The 23,599-nt window shown below is 44.9% G+C and overlaps 1 protein-coding gene across 5 annotated transcripts in view; it reads right to left on the minus strand.

Annotated features, from left to right (window-relative positions):
- Nucleotides 1–725: 725 nt before the first annotated feature.
- Nucleotides 726–23,599, minus strand: part of wnk3 (WNK lysine deficient protein kinase 3) — a 31,138-nt gene continuing 8,264 nt past the window's right edge. The window contains exons 3-25 of one of the 5 annotated variants that reach the window (XM_078092208.1): nt 17,796–17,968; nt 17,417–17,637; nt 16,522–16,679; nt 16,281–16,369; nt 15,947–16,166; nt 15,306–15,660; nt 15,086–15,201; nt 14,817–14,984; nt 11,061–14,309; nt 10,711–10,754; nt 9,844–9,979; nt 9,615–9,731; nt 9,430–9,531; nt 9,283–9,331; nt 9,023–9,175; nt 7,083–8,926; nt 6,707–6,953; nt 5,065–5,150; nt 4,619–4,959; nt 4,203–4,438; nt 4,013–4,105; nt 3,766–3,929; nt 726–3,580 (exon numbers count right to left, since the gene is read on the minus strand). In XM_078092208.1, coding sequence (XP_077948334.1) covers nt 3,017–3,580; nt 3,766–3,929; nt 4,013–4,105; nt 4,203–4,438; nt 4,619–4,959; nt 5,065–5,150; nt 6,707–6,953; nt 7,083–8,926; nt 9,023–9,175; nt 9,283–9,331; nt 9,430–9,531; nt 9,615–9,731; nt 9,844–9,979; nt 10,711–10,754; nt 11,061–14,309; nt 14,817–14,984; nt 15,086–15,201; nt 15,306–15,660; nt 15,947–16,166; nt 16,281–16,369; nt 16,522–16,679; nt 17,417–17,637; nt 17,796–17,968 — 8,925 coding nt within the window. In that variant the 3' untranslated portion in view covers nt 726–3,016. Of the gene's footprint in view, nt 3,581–3,765; nt 3,930–4,012; nt 4,106–4,202; nt 4,439–4,618; nt 4,960–5,064; nt 5,151–6,706; nt 6,954–7,082; nt 8,927–9,022; nt 9,176–9,282; nt 9,332–9,429; nt 9,532–9,614; nt 9,732–9,843; nt 9,980–10,710; nt 10,755–11,060; nt 14,310–14,783; nt 14,985–15,085; nt 15,202–15,305; nt 15,661–15,946; nt 16,167–16,280; nt 16,370–16,521; nt 16,680–17,416; nt 17,638–17,795; nt 17,969–23,599 lie in introns of all 5 variants that reach the window. The other 4 variants (XM_078092211.1, XM_078092206.1, XM_078092213.1 and 1 more) reach the window with 4 other exon arrangements.

Consider the following 23,599-nt stretch of genomic DNA (forward strand, 5'->3'; position numbering starts at 1 on the left):
TAAACTCTCACCGTATGCCTGTATGTCAATAACATACAGGTATATTATTTGTACAGCCTAATGTAATAGTTTTATACAACACACTTTTATTTATTGGAAGTAAAGAAAAGATATATCACCTCAAAATATATTTTGAGAAAATAAAAACTCCTAATAGACCTACTCTAATAGAGTTATTAGAGTAGATTAATGCATCTCAGACTGTGCACCCTTTCATTTAGTTTTCCATTAGTTTATAAAAATATTTTGTTTTTATTTATAAGTATTTCACAATTTGAAAGGATTGATCTCTATGTGTTTTTGTATTTGTAATTATTTAACAATAAATAACATTATACCTCAACAAATACAAATAAAGTATTTTTTAGATTTTAAAATGAATGGGAGTGAAAGGGCTCTGCATTGCCACCACACTGCTCTTGTAATGTACTTTAATGTGCACAGCTGATTATTGTGTTGGGATGTGGCATGAAGGGTTTTGGCGTGTAACTCCCGCTCAGGGCGTTCACGGCTGTCTCCATCTTGTTGCGGTGAGGATGAACTGAGGATTACAAAAGTCCCTGGGTTTTGTTTTTATTCCAAAAAATGTATTATACGCTTGTATTTTTACTGCTGTATTTGGAATTTTGTTAACTTGACTTAACTGAACCTCAAACCTCCAGATGAAGTCGTTGCTGTGGCAGAAGTACAAGGTTTTGCCAAGGTAAATATAAAAAACAACATTGATGTTTTAAATCATTTATTTTGATTAGTTAAAAAACATAAATAAAATCAACAATTGAATTAGTTGCACTTTATAGATGCTATTTCACCAGCAACATACTTCAATTTCAGAAGTTACTCTGCTCAAATGTCCTTTTATCATTGGTTCTCATTCATGTCACTGTGGGACCCCCCAGATTTGTGTTGCATTAATTTGTGAATGCAAAATTCAAAAGTATTCTGTATGTATGCTTTGTATCGTTTAGGTTGTCACGGTTCAAAATTGGAATAAGAGGTCAAACATTACCTGAAAGTGTTAATATGTCACCCTGTCCTGTCAGGAGAGAGAAGTGTATTAAGTCGGGGAAGTCCCATGTAAACACAGATGAAAACCAGTGTTTTCTAGTTTCAAATAACCTCAGATTTATAATAATGAGAACACATTTTTACAATTTGTACAACCCCTTTTCAAAATACAAAAATAATTTATCTTTTAGATAACATTTTGGTAACACTTCAACGACACGGCCAGCTCCTCATCATAAATCATGATCATTAAGCTGTAGCTTGCAGTCAACATGTTAGTATCAGACATGACAGAACGGAGTATCACCTTTACTAATAATGAACTAAATCTCTGTGACAATGAGGTTTGTCTTGAAAAATTTAGAAAATAATTGTTGTATTATAGCTTATGTCATTTTTAAATAACCTTACCCTTTAGCAGAAACTCCTCCTCATTAACCATTTATAATTTAAATGTCTTTAAATTACATATAGTAGTCTTTAACAAACAGAACAATCTGCTGTTTTCAGTCACACACAGTCTCTCTATTAGTACACAAATGCTGCTTAGACTACAGGCTACGTGTTAAGCCAAAACGTGTATTAGCGTTAGCAAAGTGTATTACTGACTGTTGTTGACCAAATGTGTCTTTGGCTCATTGCACTGATAACCCAATAAAATGTACAGCAAATAAAAATAGGGGAACTGGTTATTTCTGACTTGAGTAGACCTTTTGCAGTGTGCATAAAGCACAATTAGCCAAAAAAAGTTGGCTAAAAGGCAAGTGAGGATCTGACAACCTTGTTGGACATCAAGCTGACACATGTTCTGACATGTGATAACTTGTGTGTCTTCAGGAAACAAGCCCGAAACATATGGAGGATAAACATTTTAGGTTGGGTACGGTGGTTTCACTGAATGAAAGAAAAAGGGGTGCAATTTATCATGCAACATGGCTATTTGACCATCACAAGGCTTTGTCACACAGAAGCAATATACACCTAAAAAAATGACATCATTTGAAAAGGCAAAATGGGTACAACTCATGTGATCTCTCTAGACAATTATTTTTCTTTCTCCTCTTCTTCCTCGGAATGAAACTGTGATATATTTGGATATGCAGAGCATATACTGAAAGCAAAAAATGTAAAATGAACCTAAAGCAAATTGACTAATAATGAATTATCTTAGTGGGCTGCAAAAAGTAGATGTGAGTCTCCTGAATATGCAGCAGGTGCAAGCAGATCGCAGTCTGGCAGGTCAAGTAAGGTCATACAGTCTTGGGCTGAGTGTACACATGTGGCATATTTTAATTTACCATTATATCATTAATTTATATCAACTTATATCGCATCACTCAGCATGTTACATTATTCTTTTTTTCATTGCCCATTAAATGCCTTGTGCTGTAGGGTTTCAGTTTTATGTTTCTCTTTGGGTCTGGTTCTCATCAATGGGCTTCTACAAAAATAATTGAGACCTGACAGACAAATTCATACAACACGTTGATTCATTTTAGGTTACCACTACTAATTGCACTTTTAAAATTGATAGTCTGACCGAAAGCATTGGCCGATGAAACATTTAAAATATTTAGTAATGTATATGTCTGCTAATGAGGAATTTAGGTCTAACTGAGTAGGTTTGAAATCAAAAACGTGTTAATTTCCGTGAAAGTACATAAGGAATGTGTACTCGGATACTCCATAAACACACACACACACACACACACACACTCATACATATAAGAATTTGTACATCTCAACACCCAAACATAGCATGATTCATAAACCCACCCGCTGTGTTGCATGTGACCCCTCTGTCTGTACATACTATAACCTACCATGTCTCCCATTCACTCCCCATCGCATCCAAAACATACACTGGAATCCATATATTTATTGCAGTGTCAACTCTCTCACGCAGACGCAGAACAAGCACTCCGAAGGGATCTCCTTTACACCCTGATCCACTCAGTATTTCCATCTCTTGCACCTTCCTATTGACCTCACTCCCTCATCTTGGTTTTCACTTCTGTCCAAGAGAAAGAGAAGAGCTGGGAGTTTTGGGGTGAATTTTGGCACTGGAAGGTAGAGCAGCAGTAGAGCAAGAGGAGGAAGAGGTTGAAGAGGTTGCGGAACAGGGACAAAATGCCCCCCCAGTAGCAGCGGTGCTATCTTTAGCTGCAGCTGTGCCAGGCAGCAGAGACGCCACCATGGACACCGGAGGTGTGGGAATTTGGGAAGGCAGCAGCGGTTGGCCTTGAGGTGGCGAATGGGGCGGTTGGGTGACGGGTCGTGTCTGTGATAGGGATCGGGGCTCTGTGGGGGCTTGCAGCCGGGGCTGCGTTATCTGCTGGCTGAGTGGGGGCTGCTGATAGGTCAGCTGCTGGAGGGGGATAGACTGTTGGAGGTGTAAACTTGGCTGCGGAACTTGAGCCATGTGCGTTTGCAGTGGCGGTCCCGGAGAGTGCAGGGTGGACAAGCTTCCTCCACCTGTGTATTGGGGAGGGGCTGCCACAGGCAAGCATGCAGGGGTCGGGGCTGCCTGGGGGTTCAGGGGCGCCCCTGGAAACCAACCTGGTGGAGCCACCTGTATGGAATATAATAATGAATATTGAGGGAATATTACAGAACACAAATAATGCTTTGGTACGGTTTGCTTTTGAAACCAAAGTTCATGCTGTCTGGATTCTTTTAATCATCTTCTATGATCACATTAGAGGAAGGTTCATTTCATATGGAATTAAAAATGACGGTAAATTAAGGTAGTGCTACCTCCGCCTGCTGACTCCAGCTTCCCAACTCCTGCACCTGCTGAATCTGCTTAATTTGATTCAGCGAAGGCTTGGGCGGTACAGGGTCCACAGTTTCCTTCGTCCAATTATCAACGAGTTTGTGCAGTTCATCTGTAAATGTGCTTTGTTGAAGAGGACTGTGATCTGGGGAAAGATTTGAGCACATATAATAATAATACTACTGATTTTCACTCAATTCTGTGCTCTCTCGATGACAAAAACCGCACCTCTTTTAGCAGGCAGTGAAGGGCAGTGCTCTGGGTTGCAACAGAGAGGCAGTATCCTCTGTTCACCACCAGAGAAACTCGACTGCTGAATCCCTGGACGGGGGGAAACAAGAGACATTCACATGTTGGAAATATAGCAACAGAAGAAAGAGAAGTGAAAGTGAACGAATTGATAAAAGTGAGTACCTACCAGAGTATGTAACTCCGTTGTTATCCATGTGAGAGTGGGGCCGCGGCCGGAGCCTGATTTTGGCGGGCCTGGGCCTTCGGGGAGAAAGGACAGGAGGTCCCGTGGGAAGAGGAGTTGAGCGGGACAGAGAGATGGGCAGACTCTGCCGTTGATCTTTGAGGGAACGAAGCTGTCTGTAGAGCTCCTGCAGCTCACTGTTCTGCTGGGACTGAAGGGATACCACCTCTTTGATGTGCCTGCAGAGGAAAAGATGCAAATTCATGAACCGAAAATGAAGATGACAAGGAGAGATGCGCAAAACAAAAAAAGTTGGAAAACATTTCTCATAAAGGCAAGACACAAAAAAAATCAATGGAGACATAAAATTGAACATGTAATTGATAGACAGACAAATATTTCCCCCTTCACTGACTCACTTCTCTCTGAGCCTGTGAAGTTCTTTCCTCAGGTCTTCATCCTCCAGCTCACACTCATCATCATCATCGTCGCTGCTGTCCAGGGGTGAGTGGCTGTGTCCATGACCTCGAGGCAGGTGAGCCATCGCTGGGGTCCTCTTACTTTCCTCCTTCTCTGCGTCCTTTGCCCGGGATCTCCTCCTCTCCCTCACCAGATCAGGAGACAGCGGGGAGCTGTTGGGCTGCCTGTGCTCCTTCTTAGTCTCAGCCTGGGTCACAGAGAAGCGGCCCACTTTCCTGTGAGTGCTTCCGGGGCCTGATGGCGCAGCCTTCGGGGGAGAGGACTGGAGCACCGGAGTCACCTGATGGCAGAGGACGCGTCACATGCTTGTCCAGACCGCAATGACGATTCAGACCAATTGAGTGGCAGAGATAAAAACAAAACAAAAAAAAATACTGACTACTACCTGAAATCGTCCTTGGCGTGAATGAGGTGGGTTTGGCGGTGGTGCCTCCATCTCCTCTCTAAGAGTCTGACTGCTGGAACTTCCTTCTGATAACGAGACAGCGATGAAAAGCGAGAAGGGGAGACAAGGACGCAGAGACAGGAACACAAGTACAAAGAACACATAAATGACGAGGTAGACACACACAACAGATGGAAAGATATACGTGAAAATAAGACACATACAGATGCACACGGAGACACGGGGCATGAACATAAAGAAGAATCACCTGTCAATGTCACACATCATCAACATGGTGAATGAAATTACTTTTTTATAAAAGTATAGGAAATGTATCATTATATATATTTACTTCTTTGGCTATAACATTTCTAAACTATAAACAAAACAGTATGAAGACCAAATGTTTTTTTGTAGCTATAAAAATAATGATACTTTCGAGAAATGTGTAATGGGGTGTGTGAAGGGGTGGTAAATGCTTGTTTTAATCAAATTAACATTATAATATGTCATTTAATTAAGGGAAGACACATGTGTCAAGTGGCAGTTGAATGTGTACAGTGTACCCACCCACCCACACATCCACTCTCATTCTCACCATATCCCCACTCGTATGCCAGAACACATTGAGATCTGTGCTCAGATCCAAAGTGATTATGTTCATTGTTTGATATTTAGGATTAATACATTAGCAAACAATGGAGATATTAACAGCCTGATAAAGGTGTTACTCATTGATAATCATACATTATTAGTCACTTGTGTATGACAGAACGTACACGCTCATGCGGGTGAACTTAAAGCAAAGGATCTACGCTGCAGCTGTACTTGTTAAACATGAAAACACAAACACATGCGAGATGGCTGAAATACTTTACCGGTGGGATATATCTCAGCTGTATGATTGATGTGTCTTAGCCTACCTATGCAGTAACAGTAACTTATAGCCCTAATGGATCATTTGCACCATATATACTAGAAATTAGGACTTTCATTATAATTTGAATATTCAAATGATAAAATAATCTTCATGGGGCAGTGCCATTCTGTACACATATTCTGAACAGATTACATAATATCTCTTTAACAATTTAGCATCCATCTTATTTGCGATATGACAAGAGGTTGGTGCTGTCTACACTGAGCCGGCAGGTGGAGGTGAGGGGGTGACTGCTGGCCGTGTTCACGGATTTGGGGCAAAAGAGGGTGCGTCATTAGAAGGGTGCTGTCATGGTCACAGGCACTGGTGGGCTTCACTCCTCTGCACTGGAATGGGCATCAGATCTCTGAAGCCCTCCTCTCCCTACACTGTGCCAATCTTCACCCCCCCGCCTACTCTGCTCTCTCCTCCGGGTGAGAAACCCATGCAAAAGGAAAGATTTCAATGCAAACAAAACAATAATGTATGTAGTGTCAAAACTTACATTGCATTAAGAATAATGTGACATTACAATAAGCACAAATAAGATTCTTTAGCTGTAAACATTAAACAGTGTTTCACATTAATGGATACTAACTCCTGTTGGTTTAGCAAGTTATTTTACTATGTTAAAACTAGTATTAGATATTAGATTTAAGTCCATGCCCCAACAACCCATTCTCTCTCTCTCGCTCTCTCTCTCGCTCCCTAAGAGGACGCTACCTTTCTGGACTCTGGGCTTCTTGAACAAGCTGGCGGAGTGGCGCAGTTTGCATGCCCAGTTTTTGAATTTGCGAGTCCAGGATTTCTTGCTAACAGGATTTCTGATACTAGGACATGTCAGGTTTAGGCCAAAATATCCACCTCCTGCATTGTGCTTCTGGTGTCCATGCCGGAGGGGGATTGGGTGCTGATTGTGGGGCCACGTTGCGTCTCCAGTGGTACTGGTGTCAGAGTGTGGGGGTACAGCCTAGAACAGTTAAGAGAATTAAGAGGGGCTGCATGGACTTGTTCAAAACGGAGAGACAAATATTTAACCTTAAAAGATTTAACAGTACAAAAAATTTTTTTTAGGATTTATTCTGTGGCTTTCACTCACAAGAATGGTTGGTTCTCCTGGTACCGGTGGACGCTGGGGCCGACCAAATTCATCGTGATTGGGAGGCAGGAGAGAGGCGGGCGGGGTGGACGAGGCAGAGTTGGAGGGGAGAGATGGGCAAGGCTGTTGCTCCACAGGCTCCATCTCCGCAAAGTTGGGTAATTCTGAGGAAGCCTCCCTTCCTGCGCCATCTCTCTCTGGGTCAGGGGAGGTAGAGGAGGAGCGGGAGGTGGTGGGGGAGGAAGAGGAGGATGACTGAGGGGAAGTATCGGAGGAGGAGGGAGGTAGGGTCAAAGACAGGTGGCGGAGCGACTGCGGCTCACACGACTCGTCTCCTCCTGCTGATGTGGAGGTGGCTGATGTAGGGCCCGAGGCGCACAGGCCGGCCCCGCTGCTGTACTCCTGGTACAACAAGTTCCTCAGCTTCTCATCCAGAGTCTTAATGCGGTTATCCACATATTCAATTTTTGGGGGGCCTTCGCTGTCTGACTCGGCCACAGAGGACGGCTGAGCAGGGGATGGTGTCATTGCGAGGGAGAGAGTCGGTACGGGGGCTTCAGAGGTGCCAAGATGGAGAGGCGGCACAGAGGAGTCAGAGGAAGGATGGAAGGGGGTGGAGTAGCTGCAGGTGTCATCTGTGAAACATGTCTCTCCCGTGGACACCTCTGACTCAGATATCTGTAAAGAGGACTGCTTCTGCTGCAGAAACTGTGGCGGTTTCTGGGACGTGTCCGTCCCTTTGGCCATCTCTTGTTGCTGCTCGGTGTGTTGCAGTGACTGCACGTGTTGGTGTAGCAGCTCGGCAGCGATCTGGGGGGTTTGTTGTGGAATCTGCGGTTGTGCTAAAGAGCTGCCACTTAGCTGTGCCTGTTGTTGAAGAAACTGTTGGCTAATTGACAGAGGCAGCATTTGGCTTTGATCTGTGGTTAAAGCCACAGCACCCATCAACATCTGCTGCTGCTGCTGCTGGAGCTGCTGTAAGTGTATATTCTGTTGCAAATGTAACTGTTGCTGCTGCTGGTGATCAATGTGGGCCTGCTGCTGAGGAACCACGGCAGCTTGCGGTGCCAGAACCTGCTGCGGCAGCGCAGGCTGTTGTATCTGCGGGGAATGCTGCGCTGTCTGCTCTTGAAAAAGATCTTGTGGGGGCTGCTGGAGGGACATTGGTGGCAGAAACTGTTGAAGAGGCGCCGACTGTTGTGACAACTCTGCATGACCTGTCTGAGGAAACACCTGCATCTCAGGCATCTGTTGTTGAAGTGGCATTGGCGGTTGCATCGGTTGCTGGGGTTGTAAATGCTGGAGAGACTGTTGCAGGGCCCGTTCCTGCTGCAGCTGAGTAGAGGTCACTGCAGGAGCAGGAGGAGTGGGATGAAAGGAGGATGACGACTTTGGAGCAGGTATTACTGTATCCCCTACACTTTGACCTAAAGTGGAGCAACTACTGCTTCCGGGAGGAGAGAGGACATCAGGGATAATGGTGGGGGGTGTAGGAAACACAACAGTAGGAGCAGTGGACAAGGTGGACAAAGTGGGGCAGTTAGCAGCGTCGGGTATTGTTATTGATGAGGGAACAGTGTGAATTTGGTCCACAGGAGCTGAGGGGAGGACCGGCAGTTCAAGACCACCTGAAGCAGTGGAAGGGACAGAGGCCTCGAGGGTGGAGGCTGGTGCCGACATGCTTTCAGATAAAGTGTTTTGAGGACTTGGGGCAGCAGTGGCTGAGGGGACCATGGGTTTAGGGGGTAAGACAATGGAGATTGGAGGGGAGGTGGCAGAAAGGGTGGGACAGGGGTTAAAGACCATTTCCGTCGGGGACTCCAGACTCTGGGATCCTTCACTTTCTACAGCCGCAGAGAAGAACACCCAGTTACTTTCTGTTATGAGGTCATGTCAGTAATATTAACTAAGCCAAAGCATTAAACCCGGAGAGAGGTTACCTCTCTCTGCTTTAGGAGACTCAGGTATTCTCATCTCCACGCAGGGTGGTGGTGTGCCGGCTCCCTGACCTGATAGAGAGTCTCTTTGTCGGATGGTCTGGTTAATGAAGAAGCGCCAGCGTCCCACTGGTGAAGAATGGGTCGCTGAGTCCACTGAAAATGGTAAAGAAATGTTACTAGACACAGCATGTTAGGTTATAGAACACACAGCATTTTCTAACACTGTAAAGACACTGTAAAAACACGTATTCATAACTCACCTGAAGAGCTAGTGGGAGTGCTCACATGCAACTGGTCGGTTGATCCAGTCTAATAAACACACAAAGATTCAAATCCATTGCTATTCAATAAAAACTGAAAAAAAGAAAGGAGAGAAGTGATAGATGGAAATATGTTAATCGATATACCTGCGAATGTGTTTGAAGAATTTCGTGAGCTTGCTTAACTATGGCTCTAAGCTCTTCAACAAATTTCTCCGTCTCTACATCAAGGACAAAGTCCTGCTCCACCTACAAACAAATGCAACCAAAAAGGAATTATTAATGCATAAAATGAGTACTTTTCAGACGATGGTAATTCATGAGTAGTGTACCATGTAGTCAGCTATGTCCTCTGGTGCGTCCCCTTCAATGTCAAACTTAAATGTCACCATCTTGTTGGTATGGGTTTCCAACTGGCATTCCACCATATTGTCCCCACTGCCTGACACCTAGGGATCGCAACGCAAATGTACGTTGTATAGTTGCCTTTTTAAAAATCATTTGGCACGTGTGATTTAACATTACAAGCGTTATTTCTTTTGTAGGTTGTTGTTTTTTTACCTCGAGCATGGTCAGTTGAAACTGATGTGAAACTTTCTCAGACCTCTGACAGGAAGTTCTCCTTTGAGTCTTTAATTTCTCAAACTTCCCGTTGGCTAAGAGCTGAAATGTTTCTTCTACATTAGCTGGAACAGACCTGTGGGTGAAGTAGTGGTGTTTAAACATTTCATGATATGAATTACAAAATAGAACATAGAATATTTTCGAATTATTTAGGTGAATGTTAAGAAATTGTTGACCCCTACAATATGCGTATATGGTTTGTGTGGCCTCAGGAAAAACCATAGTTGATAACTTGTCCTTACATGCAAGTTTTTTAGAGAATAGGTGTCATGCACACATTTTCTCTTATGTGATTCAGACATGTCGTACGTCCAAAAACAAGTCCGCTTTTCTCCAAAAGCCAAAATCAGCTAACTGGTGCAATCATAATGCTTTACCCTGCTATAATTTGGAGTTTAAACATGATGCCTAATAATTTAAAATATGCAACAAACGCAGACTAAATGCAAAATCATATTATGTTGAACATAACATCATCATCTTGATTGTTTCCTAAGATATTTTGGGAGAACTGATAAACGTATAAGTCCAGCAACTAGCCACTTTATTTATCTCACATATAATTGGGTTATTTGATATTTTCGTAAATAAACATCCTTTCAGTCCATTTACCCTAAATACCCTAAACAGATTTGACATGTTTGCCCTTTTAAGCTGCTTTCAAATAGCGGCTTTCATAATCTCTCCAATCAGCAAACATATAGTATTTATCATGACGGATGAATATACTGAGGGATTGGACATGCAGTGTGAATAATTTGGAAAAAAAGAGTTAAGATAAGACAGTACTGATATCAAACATACCCTGATGAAGAATGGCATTCTGTACTTGAGAGGTACGGACCGTCCTGTCAAATAACATGAATACAGGCAAAAAATATGCCGGTTTAAAGAACAGGAGACACAAAAAAGCATTAGCATAAGGTAAGTAAATCTATAATGTAACAATGGATATTGTATTTGTTAAAAAAAAAGCTACTGTTCTATGGATATACTGATGTTTTAAAATGTAACACATGTTAGTTTGAGTTAAAAAGTCACTGTCAAAGTCTTTTCACAGAATTAGATAGCAGTAATCTCAATCATTCTGCCAGTATATCAGCAAAGAAGAATCATTTCCTTAGTAATACAGCCAGCATGTGTTGTTCCTGTACCTGAGCAATGCCCAGCAGCGAAAGGTCACAGTCTTGCAGCGAGGCTTGGGGCAGTTTGGGGGCGTTAGAGTCAAGCGGTTGTAGAGCAGTGACAGGTGGAGGGGAGGCGGGTATAAAGGCGGCCTGCCCGGGTAAGGTTACCTGGGCCGCTGGAGGAGAAGTAGGCAGCTCTGGCGCAGGAGAAGCGTTGGGATGGCGGGATGAAGGGAATGGGAGAAATGCTAGGGATGTCGGGGGACATGAGTTATGTGACGGGTTGATGGGCATTTGTTGTGCGAAAGAGACGGCGAGGGGTAGCACAGGCTGTTCAGCAATAGTTGTCTCGGTGTGTGTCTGAGTGTGTTTCTGTGTTTGGGAGTTTGATTGCTCCTGAATGCTGGTTTGGGAGTGTGTGTGAGCAGGCAGCATCTGCTTGGCTTGGTGCTGCACAGATGAAGACGCGCCTGCCGCTATTTGAGCAGGACGATTAGTCATCAGGTGGAAGGCGGGTGGACACTGTGAGAGCAGCTGACCCTCGTCAAAGGCTATCGGCGACTGCTTTATAGGAAGAGGCTGCTGGATGCGGGTTTGGATGGGCTGTGCCGGTAACTGGGCCTGTGCAGGAGGTGGAGCGAGTGGCTGCGGCGCTTGAGAAAGCTTCTGTTGGTATTGCACAGTAGACTGCGGCATCGGAGGCAGGGCCATGGGTTGAATGACTGACGGTTCGGCAGCGCCTCCTGGGGGCTGCTGCTGGGCCTGAATAACTGGATGCAGCATTGTTTGGCCTTGAACATAAGCTTGGCCAGCTTGCGACAAAGGATGAGGAATGGCAACAAAGTTTACAGGGCCTCCTGCTGAATTCAGACAATCTGTCGTTGTTCCAACGCTTCCGGCGGAGCCAGAAGACAGAATCCCCAGATGAGACTGCAGAAGTTGCTCTTGTGGCTGCTGCTGTTGAATAAAATGAGTCGCATCCTGTTGCATGGCTTGGTGGGTAGGCTGAGAGATAAACTGAGGGGTCAAAGGGCCAGCGTTAGCCTGAGCCTGCATCTGCCTAGGTACATGGCATTGAGTCTGTTGCTGGATCTGGGGGTGCAAGGGGCCTGGCATTTGAGCATGAACAAGAGTTTCATATTGGATCTTACTGGGAATTGGAGTGATGGCAGCTGGAGGCTGAACCGGCGCTTGGTTTTGCAGGCCCATCATTTGAATGTCCACAGATGGGCCCTGGCAAAGTGGAGGCTGGGACTGGCCGGTTGTGAGTTCCGGAGGCGGAGTCGCAGAGGCAGGTAACGGCTGAGCAGTTACCTGCCTCTGCGTGAGTGCGGCAGGTCCTGGGTAACTGGTCTGTAGAGGAATTTGCTGGGTCTGGATGATGCGGGTCTGTTGCTGGATCACTGCCGTAGGAGGAGATCCTTGAGCCTCAATCACAGCCTGAGCTGATTGGACTGTGGACTGGGCTATAAACTGGAGTGGGACCTGGTTGTGGGGATGAGCCTCACTTTGTCCTTGCTGGGTAAGGACCTGAGCTGAGACCACAGCAGCTGTCTGAAGAGGGATGTGCGTCGTCTGAATAGCCATGGGGACTGGGGCCTGTGTGGGCATTTGAGTTTGCTGCGGACTCACCTCAATGCTGGCCTGCAACTGAGGTTCCATCACGGTGGTGTGATGCTGCTGGATCAACGCTGCTTGCTGATGTTGCTCGATTACTTGCTGCTGTGTCAGAGCGGTATGAGGTGCAAACTGAGAGGCGTTTAGTTTTGGGATGCTCGCGTGCTGCACATCAGTTGGTTGCTGCTGAATCTGCTGCTTACTGTTACTTTGTGGAATAGGGACAGGCTCTTGCTTCTCAGTTTGCTGAAGTTGCGCAATGGCGGCTTGTTGCTGTTGCTCTTGCATCTGTTGCTGTATCAGAGCCTGTTGCTGTAACCTTTCTGCTTGCTGATGTTGTAACAGCACTTGTTGCTGACGCTGTTGCTCAAACTGTTGTTGCAACAGAGCGTGCTGTTGCTGCTCTATCTGCTGTTTGAGTTGCACTTGTTGCTGCTCATGTTGCTGCTGCTGTAGCTGAGCTTTCTGTTGTAGTTGATGCTGTTGTAAAATAGCTTGCTGTTGAAGATGTTGTTGTATTAGTGCTTGTTGCTGTTGTTGTTCCCTTTGTCGGAGCAAGACTTGCTGATGCAATTGTTCTGCTTGCTGTTGAGACTGTTGGGCTTGTTGCTGTAACACAATTTGTTGCTGCTGTTGTCCACTTTTCTGTTGTTTATCTGGTTCCATTTGTATTCCACTGTGGTTCTGTCCAAGTTGTTGATACAACTGATTCTGCTGCTTTTGCTGTGAAGAAGGCTGCTGTTGTTGCTGCTCTAACAGATGCTGTAAAAGTGCTTGTTGAGGTTGTTGTTGTTGTAGAAGACCTTGCTGTTGCTGCTGCTGCTTCTCTTGTTGCTGCTGTATAAGAGCCTGCTGCTGTTGTTGATCCATGAATTTCTTGTTTAAAAGGGCTTGCTGCTGCTCCAGTTGTTGTTGTTGTTGTAATTGGGCCTGTTGTTGCTGCTGTTGAAGTAGTACTTTCTGATGTTGCTCGAGCAGGAAAGCTTGTTGCTGTTGTAACAGAGCTTGCTGAATCTGTTGTTGTTGGACTTGCGGTTGTATCATGGTCTGTTCACGAGGACCGCCGGTCGGTTGTTGTTTGTAGGTCTGACACTGCTCCCCTTCCTTTGGCATTGACATGGCTCGACATGGCTGCTCCATCCCTGCGTGTATAGGTGATACCTGCTGCTGAAGACTTGTGTGGACAGGTGGAACGGGCCTCGGTACGTAGATCTGCTGCTGAGGCTCATGTTGATGGTTCTGGACAGCCGTAGCTGAAAGGCTCTGTGGGTGATGTTCCGTCGCCGGCTGACTCGCAATAACTTGTTGTTGGGGCAGAGTGGCCTGGGCCTCCATTTGCTGAAGGCCGGTGGTCTGGGGATCCATCCCTATCTGTTGTTGATGGACAATAGTCCGCTGAGGGATCATGACAGACTGTGTTTGCTGGGGGGCTGCCTGGGGAATGATGTCACTGAGCTGCATGGGAGTGGCAGGGGGTTGGGTCTGCTGAGCGAGAGGCACATTTGGCCCCCCTAGTCCAGCAGGATCATTGGCTGATATGGACGTAGTGAGAACATTAGTGGGCGCTTGTGGGGAAACGGGAGGTATGTATGAATGTGAGGGGGCCAATGACCCATGGGGGGTCGCAGTTTGAAACGTATCTGATGGGAATGTTTGTGACTACTCGGTGATAATGACAGAATGATGATTGGCGTTGAAGGAAGAGGGAAAAAGAAAGTGGTGAAAAATTAGGTAAGAATTAGCTTTGGATAAAGGAGGATAAACGATCAACACAATTAATGTTATAAAACAGGGTTTCCCACAGTGTTTTATAGTGACATTTGAGATGCACTACTCAACTGGAAAGAGCAGAGGCCTTATTTTACACAACAAAATTTACATTAATTGAGAGGTAATTTGACAAATTCATATAACCAACTAACTAACCTCCTGTGGGAAAACCTGAACAACATACAGCCAGACAGTCAATCTCAGAGTGTTAAGAGGATGATTTGTACTTAACCCCCTAATAAGCCCAAATGTGATAAAGAAGTACCATAGCTTTACCTCCATTGACAATAATATCACATGTTGTAGCTTGAGTGTAAATATGGAATAAAATTTTATACAAATTAGTTCCATCACCATTTTCACCTGAAACACGTGTTGAGGGACACTTTGTGATACCTGTGGAACCATGGTACTGGGCTGAAGATAAGTCTGAGCAACGGGTCCCCCTCCGCTTTGGCCCCCGGGCATGCTGGACATACTAACGCTCTGACCGATGGGCACATTTGGAACACTCACACTCTCCACAACTGGGAGCATTTGAGGATGAACCAATGCACCAGTAGTCTGAAGAGCAGGGAAATAGTTAATGAACAATGCGATTTGTCCCAAAACAAACATTTCACGCAGCAATCAATCAGTTTTTTGAAAACATTGCATAGACGTACAGAGGCCGTAGTTGGGAGAATATTCTGGGAGTTTGTGTAGGACTCCCCTTGTTGCAAGTACGCCTGGCTCTGTCCACTTGCATAAGATTCACAGTTGGCGGTCCCGATGCTCTCACCTTCGGAGTAAAAGAGCATTTTAGAAAGAAAAAGGAATGTTAACACTCTTAGCGTACATATTTTATAAAATAACTGCTGAAACATAATGACATGCATGCTCTACCTGGCAGACCAAGGTTTGTCCCACTAAAAATATGTTGCTGCCTGACTTGCTGGTCCACTTCAGGCAGCTCCTCAGCCCCCTGCCCTCCTCCTCCTCCTCCTCCTCCTCCTCCTCCTCCTCCTCCTCCACCTCCTCCTCCCTGTCCAGCTGCCCCTGGCGCCAGTGAGGATGGACAGGATGGATGAGAAAGGGTGTTGGAGGTGAGAGCGGGGTCTCTTTTTTCTTCGAAGCCTTGCTGCTGCTGGAAGAGCTGCTGCTGTCGACGCTCCCGCGACTTTTTGATAAGATTAACGCGGTCTCGGATGGATTTTCCCACCACCTTAGCATCACTCTCATGGAAGAATCCCGACTTCACCTGACAGAGAGAGAGAGAGAGAGAGAGAGTTTTTAGAGGTTAGAGGGGGGCTGAGGGAATGTAGGTCAGATGGAAGTACCTTGAACTGGTCGAAAAGTCGGGGACTTCCACCATTACCCTTCTGCAAGGTTTTAACCATCAAAACCCTTTGCCAAAATTCAATTAAAAGGAGGCTAGTTTTATATAAAACTACAGAAAACAAGCAGCAGGTGAGGAATATCGATACCAGGACTGGGACTCAAAGAACACAACCCGTTTTCGACGCCTCTGGCATAAATAGTCTCACCATCTCTAGAGCCACTTCCTCGGCGCTATCATTCTCCAGGTCGTAGCTAAACTCGATGGCCTCGTTGTCTTTGTGCTTCCCCTTTAGCTTCTTGGGCTCATCAACCCAAATCCGGAGAGCCAGACTTTCCTGGGTGCCTGTGTCCTCCTCCGCCAACTCCACCCGGACCCCTGTGTCCTCCCCAAAGAATGCGTGGTTCAGTAGGTCTCGGATGGAGAGTCTGTCAAGGGAGAGACGAGAGAAGGAGCAGGAATGGCATGTTTTATGATCCCAAACAGGAATCTAGAACGAGACAATGTAGTGTATCATGGAATGAAAATCAAAACCTGCTTACCTCTGACTCTTGTTCTGACGAATGCAACATTCGATGATCTCCTTGATTTCTGGGTCATTCACTTTATCAAAGCTGGCTGGCTTTATACCCTTTAAAAAAATAGGAAATGGGACTTGAACTAACAGGAAATAATGAAATTAGTTTCTGGGATATTGCATAATCAAGACATTGGGTTTGGATTTCACGGCATTTTACTGTTACGTGAATTGTGAATTAGATTATTGCAGTCGAAGAGACTCACGCTCGTGACTTTGCGATAGATCTGAGCGGGATTTTGGCACTCGGAGTAGGGGTACTCTGAAGTGGCCATCTCCAGCATGCACATCCCGAAGGCGTAGACGTCCACAGACTCATCGTAGTGCTCCTCATACATCTCTGGAGCCATGAACTCTGGGGTTCCTGTTATGACCAGATGATGGTTCACAGTCAATTACACGCAAAACAGCCGGATACTATTTCACCAACGTGGCGGTCACTTTCAATCTGTGGTTACTGTCACATATCAAAGTCAGCAGAGCACTAATGCCCCAAGGTCTACGGAGGAATGGAAACTCGTTAAACGTTAGTGAGCTAAATGGTACTCAAAGTGCATTGCTTAAGTCGGCGCGCACGGCCAACATCTCATCTCTTTTTGCTCTTAGTGTGGCCCTCATGGATTTTAAAGTGACTTTGTCAATAATAATCGATATCTCCAGGCAGCTGATGCTATGTAATAAATCTGAACAGTGCTGAAGTCCTATAAAAGTATATTTAAAGGCCTTCACTCGGAGGATGCTGTGACAAGACAATACTGCTTTTGCCTTTGCATATGGGTAACAATTTACGCTTCCCCCCATGTTTCTTTTCTCGTTTGGAATCCTTCGCCAACCACGCTTTAAATTTGGGAAATTAACGTCAGCCCTTTGAAAACTTGCATTTACAAATGTTGGCCATTAAGTCCACTCCTACGCAGAAAGTTGGCACAAATCAGCCTCGATGAAACTCTGAAGGAGTTCAGTAGCATCCTGTTCTTCTCACCCCCAGCCCTCTCTTACCCAGTGGTATACATTTTGGCTGGATTATTTATTTTCATAACCTTTGAATTTAGATAATTTGCAGGAATGCTGGAGGTAGTTGGCTCTACTTATGTTGCTTACCAATGACACTCTTGGCAAAGGAGGTTCGCATAAGAGTGGCCAGTCCCAGGTCCCCTATCTTGACGGAGCCTGTGGGGCCGGTTATGAAGATGTTGTCACACTTGAGGTCCCGGTGGACTATTGGAGGAGTCCTGGTGTGAAGGAAGTGAAGGCCCTTCAGGATTTGCCGACACCAGCTCCTCAGAACCTTGGGCTTCATCACCTTAAAGCGCTTCAGGTAACTGTGCAGAGAGGAAAAAGAACAAAAATGTCACCAGCCACAGTTGGAAAACACAAATCCAATGCTATGACAATTAAATCCCTCTCAATATTATTTTGTATGTCACGAAACACGAAACTGAACGATGGAGAACGATGGAAACGAGGAAAATGCGCTAACGTTTTGAGTGTTCCTGACGTCATGAGTTCAGTGACCAGTACGATGCACTTCTTGCCACGGAGCACGGACTCCCAGGAATCGTAGAAGCGAACGATGTTTGGGTGCTGAAGCCCCTTCAGCATCTCGGCCTCCTCCTTGAAGCGCTGCTGCTCCGCCTTGGTCAGCTTGCGGTCCTGAAGAGCGACGTTCAAAAACAAGTTACGTGCGTGGCTGTAAACATTCGCTTCCCCGGAGCTGTTAGAGGTTGTAAGTCCTAAAGTAGTCTGTCAATTCCACAACTGCAAACACCGTCACTGCCACTGGATGGTGCTAGCGACACAAAGTTGCGGCGGTGCTGAGACAACACCCAACCCATGGCTTTATAAAACACATTTCTGCTGCATCCCCCACACGTCCCCGGCATGAAAGGCTGAATGGACACTCCAGGAATCCAATTCACAGGCACAGGCAGCATCACATCGACGTGTGCCCGGGTCAAACACTGGTGCACAGGTTATTTATAGGATGTGAGACTCACTGCATGCTGTGCTGAGCTGTTTGGTGCTTAAAAAAAAAAATACGGTGTCTTTTATATCACGTCATGCATTGCCAGCATGTTTTTATGTATTCTTATATTTTCTGAAACCCTTGTTACTTTTATCAGTAATAGACACAAAACACCCCTATCTTTAAAATCCTGTATTTAATATAATTTATGAAAATGAAAGTGGTGCGCTGGTATTGTAATATCAATGAATCAAACCTGATCCTCACAATCAAAGCATTTCACTATGCAGGTATTGCTGTGTGGCTCAGTGTGTATTTTTAGAACTGTCACAAGCAACTGCTGTTGTCGTCTGCCATTTCCATGTGTACATATAACAAAGCAATTCAGGTCGGTAGTCTATTGATTGACCTTGTGACCTGCTGTGTGAGGCCACTTTTGGACGATATTGAAAAGTAGAAAAACCTGTTTATTGTTATGTGTTTGCATTTATCAATATAGGACATTTAACCATCTATGTAAAAGATGCTGAATAAGAAAATAAAATAAGAAACCATTGTGTGTGACTCCATACCTCAGGTGGTAGCCATTGTCACTTCACGAAACTATAAATAGAAGTCACCGTAACACTGGCTGTTCACTAATTACTTTCCTTCATGGTGTAATACGCTCTACTGCTGATGTTTGTATGTATGGAAACATGTCACGTGATTCCATGTGATGCAGTTTCTCTGTCCCTACCACTGTCTATTTTCATCACGAGTTTTCTATTTTTTCTAGCATGCATTGATTTTGTGCCTCTAGTTCTCCTCCACCTGCTAGTCTCATCTTTTCGGGCATCTTTTTCTCTCTGTCTATCTCTCCACATCTCCCCTCTCAACAGGCAAGTAGCATCAACAAAAAAGGCTTAGCCTCGCTACAATATTATGGCTATGGACAAGAGCCAGCCCGAATCTCAGGCCATTATGTGTTTACCTATACAACCATTCCCAAAGCTGTCCGTCTCTACAGAACCCCTGCTTATTTCTACAACTGCCTCCGTCCTATTTGTCTCACTCCTTCATCGGAGCATCACTCTGCGTCACTGTCTGGCGTTCTTTTTTGCCTGCGCGTCCCTGTCTGCTGCCTCTTCAGCATCTATCATGTCTCTCGCTGAGTGTTGCGTCAAACAGCTCTAAGGTCGGCAAAGGTCGCAAAAAGTTCAGTTGGCGAGATTGTGTCTAGACAGGCTCACGCAAACCTACTTCCCCTGCGCACAGCCATCCACACGCGCCCATAATCACACAAAGACAGCTCCGGAAAAAGGGCAATGGGCTTTCTTAAAGTGTCTAATTAGTTAGTCACAGTCCTCTTTCATTGCCAAGTGTGCTAAGCGCAACCAAATACAATTACTGCTGCGAGGAGGCCTCCTTCACAACGTGACACATTAAAGGAAACACCTCAAATAAATTCTTGGAAACAAGGATAATAAGGTGGAATTGTATGCTAATGTCTATTAGTCCAAATGGCTCATGGTCAACACAGAAGACAAATGCAGAGAACCGCCTCCTAACCAGCAGACAAATGCAAATGTAAAAGCAATAGAGAAACAGAGAGGGCGGGAGGGGGAGGGAAAGGGCAGCTCAGGAGTCCATGACATAGTGACTACTCTCTTTTCCTGTAATTCATCGCAATGAGAACCTCCAATAATTATTTTGAATGCATAAAGATCACAGGGCAGGTCTCCTAAAGAATAACTAGGACGGGCTGAACACACTGTACACTTGGTCTTACTGTCTATAACACAGCAGAGTGGGTGCTGCTATTAGAATAAAAACAGGACCTGCGGGATAGACGCGCATGTTTATACTTCCTGTTCGGCTGCTTTTACCAATGCAAATATTCTCACTCTGTGTGCCATGTACAATACAAGATGAGCCCTTGGATACAGTCTCAACAAATGAAGAACATTTTCACAGTTGTAGTATTTACTGCAGGGTAACTAAAAATAACAAGATGCTTTTTTTGGGTGCATATTTTGTATGTATGTTTTTGTCACTGGGCACCTCAGTGCCACATCAGTGTTAAACCTGAGGTGTTAGCCTATAATCAATGGCCGTGTGATGTGGTAATGTCTCTCTCATTCACTAGCAATCGGATCTCCATTGTCGGTTAGGTAATGGGGATGTAGCCCGAGGGATACTTGCCGACAGTTGGTGCCCTATTTGTGCCACGAGTCGATCGATTCCTTCCGGGTCCATCTGATTCCTAGTCTAACTTTTGTCCCCCAACAACAGTCTGTTTTTGCCTTAGCTAGCCAAAACAACATTGTCTTTTGCTGCTTTAAAAAAAACTGAGCCAAAGAATAATGTTTTCCATTCCTTTCCATTTTTTCATTAGCGCTGATCCTTAGAGCCACACAGAAGCCAGGCGGGTTTAAACGCAAGACCTCGTTGCTGTAAGGAGACGGTGCTGCTAACCACCACTGTGCTGCCCACAGGCATAATAATGTAATCATTCCAAGTATTTACAATGATTACATTATTATTTTGCAAGGTTTTTCAACAAAGTATATTCTTCTTAAATACTTTCCCAGTGCTTGCGTTGATCATGTTTTTAAAGCATAGGAATACAGCTATCAACTATACGATAAGGCGAGCAGCAGACAGCAACCAGAGGTGAACGCTCAACAGCTTTTTTTAAATGATGTAAACCAATGTGATGATCAATTGTATAAAAGTAAACGAGGGGTCTGGACTGTTTCACGGGGGCTGGAAGCTGGACTCATACTCACGTCAAAGGGCTCTTATGGCCTCGATAAGGACGAACCATTTCACCGAGGAAACGCGGTACATTTATTGTAGCAGACAACAATAACAAGGTTTAAGAGGAGTGGATGACATCATTCCCCTCATGAGGTCTTCACGCTGTCTTCCGATCCAACAAAGTTGTCCTGACTTGACTGAGAATTTAAAATCCTGCTGTTGGTTTAATAAAGCCCTGAATTGTTTAGGGCTTAAATGCATGTCTAACCTGCTGCTACCTTACAAACCATCCTGACCCCTCACGCCAGGTCACCACATATGCAAAAGCGGCAAAAAACTGCTGCAGATCTACTGAGACTCAGCCTCTGCAAATTAAGACTGAAGTAGCTTCTATTTGCTGCAAAACGCTCAATAAAATTGACACGTTGAACCAAATATTTGAGGTGCTGATCATCTCGATCAGCTCGGCTGAGCTTTGGACCACTCTGGGAGGACTGGGTTGAACCGGTCTGGTGTCTGCCACCCGAGTTGTGCTGTCTGTGCAGGGTTTTTGTTCCGGCCTTACGAGCACCCACTGTAATTAACTCAACCCAGATCCCTCTGCATGCTCGCTCAGTGAGAAAAAAAGTGATGGCTGGAGGGAGGGCGAGCGAGGAAGAGAGGTAGTGGGTGACAGGCAGACACATACAGTGGCATATGTTGACACGGGCGGACAGAGACAGAAATGTAATACACATACAAGACATAGGCAAACACATTCCAGAGTAGTAGCAAGGGAGATGTGGAGCGCTGCCCTTTTAGGGGTGGAATTCCCAGGGAGAGACAGAGAGAAGATGCTGTTCAGACCGTGAAACTACAAACTCTCTCAGACGCTCCACGTGGACATCAGGTCCCATCCAGTGCCTTCACTCCAAGGGCATTAAAGATAGTAGATTGTATATTATGATACATTCTTGTGCTTGTTGTTCGATTACTGTGACCTGTACTTTTAATTGCAATTGACTTGTTTGGATTTCAAAGTTATAGTATAGTCTAGGCTTTCAACAAAACCATAATTGTTTGTTTATAATCACAATTAACAAATTTAGGTACAACATAGATAGTTATATGGATGTTCAATACATCCACACTGTTCATTATATTAAACATATTATGTTTATATTATTATTATATACTATATCATAGAAAATGACTCATCTTTCCATCAAACACCAGGGGGAAAAAGCAATGCTGTAATCAACTATTTATCAACATTAGATCAATCATTGTTAACACGGCTAGCCAATCATATTGAACCATTCCCATTCCGGTGACTACTGCCTCACTAAACTCCACCGGCCATTTAAACTCAAAGCTTTGGTGAAGTAGGCTAAATAGGACGGATCATGTGTAACTAGAATGTTGCATTGAGTGTGGCACTGGATCAGTTAGAGGGGAAACCAGGGCGGCGAGTGGTTGTGTGTGTGTGTGTGTGTGTGTCTCCCTGCATGTGGTAACTCCGTGTTAGCAACACGACTGCTCTCTGGGAGGGATGCCAGGGTAATCCTCTGCTTGGCTCGTTGTCTCCCTCTCCGTCTCTCACTCTCCTCGTTCTGCCTGCCTTCGCTTTGTGTCCAATTCTCGGCTTGTTTTTCTCTAATACGCCGTCTCCCTACCTGTGCGTGATTTACATTTAATCCAGTACAATGAGCATAGAGTGTTTCTCATTTTATACTGATGTAATGCCAGTAATTTCCCCATGCTAAACGAACAAACAACTTTTGTTCATTTCACTGCAATTGTGGACAAAAACAATGCATTTTCATATCCAATATGGACACATTAATCAGTTAGACTTTTTATTCACCAAAAAAAAGCATTACCACGTGAGATATGCTCCCGCTCCTCAACCAAAGCTCTATACGGCGCAGCCCCCTTGTGTCCTGAGCAGACCTCTTGAAAAAGGGACACATCAAGTATTTTAGTAGAACGTAATCCGGGGCCGTTTGATATACCAAGCAGATGTACTGCTGATGTGAAGCTGATTCACTCGGCGTTAAAGTGAAACCAGAAAAGGTGATCTGGGCGCGCCTGCTGTTTGACAGCCCAACAGACAGCGCTTGATCTTAAGGATTAGTCGAGGCTCTTGTTTCGGAATTAGCTCCAAACCAAACACATGACTGACTCTTCTCCCTCAAAGCCTGCGGTCAAATCGGACGGCTTATCATGACACTGCTCCCTATTGTGGCTCCACGAGTCAGAGGATGCATTTCTTCTCTCCTCCACGGGTCTGCCGCCCACCGCACGTTGAATTCACGCCATCTAACAATGTTTCCCATTACTTCACTGCATAACAAAACCGGGTTGGCTGCAGCACGGAATGTCTTTGTAACAGTGTTGTTGTATTAGATGTTTAACAAATGTCAATGCGTAACAAAGAGAAAATGGAATGAGATGCATTTTTGCATCTCATTCCGAGCTTCCGGCAGACAAGAGGACACAATAAATTGTACTGTAGCCGTAACTTTACCCCACAACTAGCCTAAATAGCTACGTTGTCTAACATTAAATTCAAGCTTTAACACCAGGACTTTTCT

Source organism: Gasterosteus aculeatus, chromosome 2 (assembly GCF_964276395.1).
Source record: "Gasterosteus aculeatus chromosome 2, fGasAcu3.hap1.1, whole genome shotgun sequence".
NCBI classification, from domain to species: domain Eukaryota; kingdom Metazoa; phylum Chordata; class Actinopteri; order Perciformes; family Gasterosteidae; genus Gasterosteus; species Gasterosteus aculeatus.